The 5,256-nt window shown below is 35.4% G+C and overlaps 1 protein-coding gene across 1 annotated transcript; it reads right to left on the reverse strand.

Annotated features, from left to right (window-relative positions):
- Positions 1–631: 631 nt before the first annotated feature.
- LOC113350646 lies at positions 632–5,056 on the reverse strand. The gene is made up of 5 exons (XM_026594780.1): positions 4,991–5,056; positions 3,092–3,253; positions 2,085–2,980; positions 1,422–1,947; positions 632–1,072 (listed from the first exon to the last, which is right to left on the reverse strand). The coding sequence occupies exons 1-5, from the start codon at positions 5,054–5,056 to the stop codon at positions 632–634; spliced, it is 2,091 nt and encodes a 696-aa protein (XP_026450565.1).
- Between the last annotated feature and the right edge of the window lie 200 nt (positions 5,057–5,256).

Consider the following 5,256-nt stretch of genomic DNA (forward strand, 5'->3'; position numbering starts at 1 on the left):
TGGTTGTGGGTGAGACCAGCTAAGGGAATCAAGTGTGTAGAGTCCTTCTGGGATTCATAGCCGTAGGGAACGCGACTGTACCTTGATCAGTCTGAGATTGGTTAGGGATCAACTACATTCCATTCCGAAGTTAATCTTGTAGTAGGCTAGTGTCTGTATCGGCTTAATACAGTGTGATGCTCCATCTGGTGTATGTGTTATTTATTTTTCGCATTATATTTGTTTATATGATTGAAATATCACAGGTTGTGCGTAGTTCAATCCAATGTAGTTAATCTCGGATATCTTTTTGTATCGGCCAGGAAGGATACACTGGTACGACTTTATATCGGGGATATTATCGTTCAAATATCGGTATAATATCGGTTCCATATTTAGAGACTATAATTTTATAGCTACCATCAATTTTATCAAAAACACAAGAGTAATTTCAAAAACTTTAAAATTCACTGCCTAAAATGATAAATAAACAAGTTCAAACTAGAAACAGGAGAGTAACCTCAACAACTTTAAAGTTTACTGCCTAAAATGGTAATAAGCAAGTTCAACTTCAAACTAGAAAGAGGAGAGCAACTTCAACAACTTTAGAGTTTACTACCTAAAATGGTAATTAAACAAGGATATTACAATCTTATTCAAAATCATACGAGTCATTATAGATATCATCATCTTCAGTAACTCCATCAGCTCCATCAAGTACTCCATAATCAGTGTCTAACATCAATTGATCAGTATCATATCCATCATACTCAAAGTACGTTAGGTAAGTATTCTTACTTCGAGAGCTACATGCACCTTTACTACCAACTGGCTGACTTTCTTCACCAAGAATATCTTGCAAATCATCCAGAGTTACATTATCACCTTCTACAGCCAAGTCTTCCAAGTTATGTGGATCCAACCATTCATCATTTTCATCACGCTCATCAAGAAAAATAGGATCATGAGCTGTCTCATCATCGTTATATTCTGAAATTTCTTTATAACGACGCTGCAATTTCTTGTTATATTGGATAAAGACACTATCATTGAATTTCTGTTGTTTTATGCGATTCCGCTTCTTAGAGTGCAACTGAAATACGAAAAATAAATAGGTATACTAATTGTTTCATGCATTGTTGTTTGTTGTGATAAGAAGACAACAATATACATTGACCTAGCGACTGTGAAAACAGAACAAGTAAATGTGGAAACAATCTAGTGTTTGTTACTGAAATGTGCTCCAGTTTCGCTCACATGGGGAAGCAGAAGAAGTAAGACTCAATACCCTGATTGCAAACTTTTGCAGGTTTGGAACAACGATTCCTCCATATGTAATCCACCAATCATCTGTCATAAACACGAACAAAGTAGTTAATCAATACAAACCTATATAACAAAAACATAATCAAACTTTAAACTTACAGAACAAGAAAACTTACGAGGTTGATCTTTGTCTCTTCTTTTTTGCATACAGGAGTTCCCAGAATCCCATAAGCATCACTATATCGTCTCAATTCAGTTGTTTCTAGCTCAAGTTCATCTTCATTGGTTATAAGCCTTTTCATAGCTTTATGAAGTCCCCTTTCGATTTCTATGTACTTTGGATCATTATCCATCAAATGAGATGGAATCTTATGGAATATGGAAGGATTTAAATAATAAGCGGCACAATGTAGCGGATGATTAAAGTTATTCTTCCATATTTTATCAAAAACAGCCTTAACTGTATCCCAAGTATCATTATCTTCACTGAGATTCTTCTCAAGTTGATCCCTTGCTATTCTCATTGCCTCATAAAAATAAGGCATTGTAGGTTTGCGTTTTATATCCTCTAAACTTACTACCTTAACTAAAGGCTTTAGCACCCTACAAGAGTAATCAACATCTTCCCAAAATTTACTATTTGTATCAATCTTAAGTGCATTTACTCCAACAGTTTCTCTTGCAAACCTAGTTTTTACCCACCTATCATTCACAAACACCATTTGCAGAGGAGTTTTATACTTTTGAATACTCTCTAGTGTGTAGTATTGAGTGGCAAATCTAGTTTTTGTAGACCTATGTCAGTCTGCTTTAGTCAACTCCCTCATTAAGCTCAATACTTGAAAATGAGCATAAAATATGTAACCAGTCTCTTACCTAGAATGATGGTTGTCTTGATTCGTGGAAGCTTGGCACCAAGTTCTTCTAGCATCAACTGAACATAATGAGCACCACAAGGAGTCCAAAACATATGTGGGTATTCCAGCTGTAAATCCTTCCCTTCCTTTTTGAAGTTTGAACCATTATCTGTAATGAAATGAACTATATTTTCTGCACCAACATCATTAATTACCTCCTTTACAAGGGTTCTATTTGAGGCATCGACAGACTTCAAAAAAACTGAACCTTTAGGATAATTCACCAAAAAGTTAATAAGATATCGTTTTTTCCCATCCGTCCAACCATATGACATGATAGAACATCCAAACCTTTTCCAATGTTCCCTAAATGTATCAACAAACTTCTTAATTTCTTCTAATTGTTCCTTGAAAAGATTGGTACGAATCTGATGGTAATATGGGGGAGACATAGCTTTCCCATAATCACCAATTGCAAAGATCATTTGTTGGAAACTTAGGCAACGAATGGTATTAAATGCTATTGAATTCTCAGTCATCCAAGCTGATATGCATTTCCATGCCGTCTTCAGTAACTTCTCTTTCGCCGCACAGTTTCTTTCAGCAGTGGCTTTCTGAGTTTTCTGGTGGTTCGTCCTCATAAATAAATCAATAGGGCCTCTTGTATTACTTTGGCTTATTCTCTTTCTCTTTGTCTGATTCTGAACAAGTAGTTGACTAGCACTACCACTACCACTGCCCACATTGCTATCAGTTTCAACTTCTTGCTCCTCAACATCTGTATCAGCATCAGAGCCTTCATCTGAATTGCTTGCACGCTGATATGCTAAGTCAATTGTAGCCTTATGAGCTTTTTTGGTCCTCTTTACAGCAAACTCCTGTTTAATTTTGTTAATAATCGCAACGGTTGCATTCGGACATGATGTAGTAATCCCTGACTTCCCTATGAGATGATGCTTAAGCCTTGTAATTCAACCGCCACGGATTACTTTGTGACATAACAAACAAGTAATTATATTATGATTTTCTGGGTCTTGGCGTTCACCCCATTCCCATGCTGGGTCTCTAGTTTGCGTAGAAGAAGGAAATGAACCACATGTAGAGTTTGTGGTGTTTGCATTGGATGCATTAGAAGAATCCATAATCAAAACCTAAAACAAAAAAACAAAATTTGAATCAGTAACTATGTTATGGTTATTCACACATTTCAACTTTTTTCAAATTTGTTATGCTTCCCTGATAATATACAAACTATGTTATGATTTAAGTAAAATACAAATTGATGGCATTTGTTATAGTTTTTCGAAACAAATTGATGAGATTTTACAATTTGATGGGAAATTCTGAACAAGTAAACCCTACAAACTGCATGTATAGGAAAGAACCCAAATTTTTGTATTAAGAGAGACATCAAACTAAACCCTACACACTGCCTGTATAGAAAGACATGTTACCCATACCAAAACAACCATTAATCACACAAAAAAATCATAATCAAAGCAAACAAAGGGAGTAATTAATTATCAAAAGATTCAAAACCCTAACCTTCTGTAATCCAACGGTCTCAGAAATTTAGATGTAATCAAAAGTTCCTTCTTTAAATTGAGATTCTCATTGATGAGATTGAGAAGAAGCACATGATTGAGAAGAAGAACTGATGAAGAACACAATATCTTTTTCTTTCACTTCAGTTCACTGTTTTTTTCGGCCGAAGAACTAAACTTTGGATCGAGTTTAGGGATTTATCCCTTCCCTTCCACGAAAAACCTAAAATTCCCTTATTCTTTACCTAAAACTACTAGAGGAACCGATACCGGATTATCGGAGGAAATATCGTTTCGTCTAATATCGAATGATATTATCGCCGATACAAGGCTTATCCTACCGCTCCAAGGCCGATATCCTATATTTCCCTGATATATCGGGCGATATTGACTACATTGGTTCAATCAATTGGTAATCCAACCTTTGGTTGTTGTTGATTGAAATTGCTTGACACTTGAACATTGGTCTTTGGTATCGTTCAAGTTGTTTCTCATAATAATCAGGCTCGCGGATTATATATGTTTGATTTGATGATTAAATTAAGAAATTGAGATATAACTCTTGGATACTTTTCCGTGATTGAGTCTGACTGTCTAGTTGATTCTCTTGGAATTGTATTGGAGTTGTCCATACAGATTGCCGAGCGAAATATTGGGTGTGGTTGTTAGACCCACGCTTTTTCAGATACGTTAGGAATGAAACAAATTCAAGTAAATATTACTAACCTTAAGTGGAAGGATGATTTCGTCGTTGTAGTTCGTTACTTCTTCTCATTCTTCAGATATTCAGAGTAATACTTGTATTTCTCAACATTCGTATACTTTCTAGTCTAACCTAAACGAAGTTGACTCTAGTATTTAATCAAGCGACTCTAGATGAGTTTTGATACTAAAATATGACAATCAAACTTGACATACCAATCTTGGTGCGTTCAACCGAGCTATGCTCTAACAATTCGACTTTTCCTAGTTGCAGCTTTATAAGAAACTACTAGGTCTAAAGTCGGATGCATATCAAGAATCCTTGCATCCCATGCCCAAATCCTCTTAAAAAATCTGCAATGGCAAATAATATGATGCAGTGATTCACTGTCTTTTTACATATGCAACATCGAGTTGGCATCTCCTTATTTAACTTCTTTATCATTAGATATTGTGTTGCACAACAATCGCCCTTCCAAATCTTCTAATGATGTACAACCAATGTAGGATGAACCATTGATCTCCAGAAAATCTTAGCCGTAGAACTTTCATCATATGTGGTTCTCAATGCAGACTTCGTGGATTTAACTGAAAATTACTCTTCTGGTCAAGATATCAGATTTTGAAGTCTTCCTCACCAACAATGACTAGCAAGTCGGTAACATCAATTCCAACTGCTAGCATTACAACATGCACCCCAGGACCCATTGATATTTAAATCACTAACCTTTAATGTAAAATCATTCCTCTATAAAGAAGATATACCAAGCCTTTTTGCAATGTATAAGTTTATACACCAATTCTCAAATAATAAGTTCGTATTAGCTCTATTACCTATAATACAACGTGTATGGTAAAATTATAAATCCATCTCACCCCTAGAAATACGGAAGACATAAGCTTGTAAG

Source organism: Papaver somniferum, chromosome 2 (assembly GCF_003573695.1).
Source record: "Papaver somniferum cultivar HN1 chromosome 2, ASM357369v1, whole genome shotgun sequence".
NCBI classification, from domain to species: domain Eukaryota; kingdom Viridiplantae; phylum Streptophyta; class Magnoliopsida; order Ranunculales; family Papaveraceae; genus Papaver; species Papaver somniferum.

What these genes read in the sequence shown, in the direction of transcription:
- LOC113350646 (XM_026594780.1), bottom strand. Translation starts at nt 5,056, where the DNA reads ATGGGTCCTGGGGTGCATGTTGTAATGCTAGCAGTTGGAATTGATGTT. An exon ending in CTTGTTTGTTATGTCACAAA is followed by an intron (nt 2,981 to 3,091) that starts GTAATCCGTGGC and finishes AAAATTAAACAG; the next exon opens with GAGTTTGCTGTAAAGAGGAC. An exon ending in TATTTTATGCTCATTTTCAA is followed by an intron (nt 1,948 to 2,084) that starts GTATTGAGCTTA and finishes TGTGAATGATAG; the next exon opens with GTGGGTAAAAACTAGGTTTG.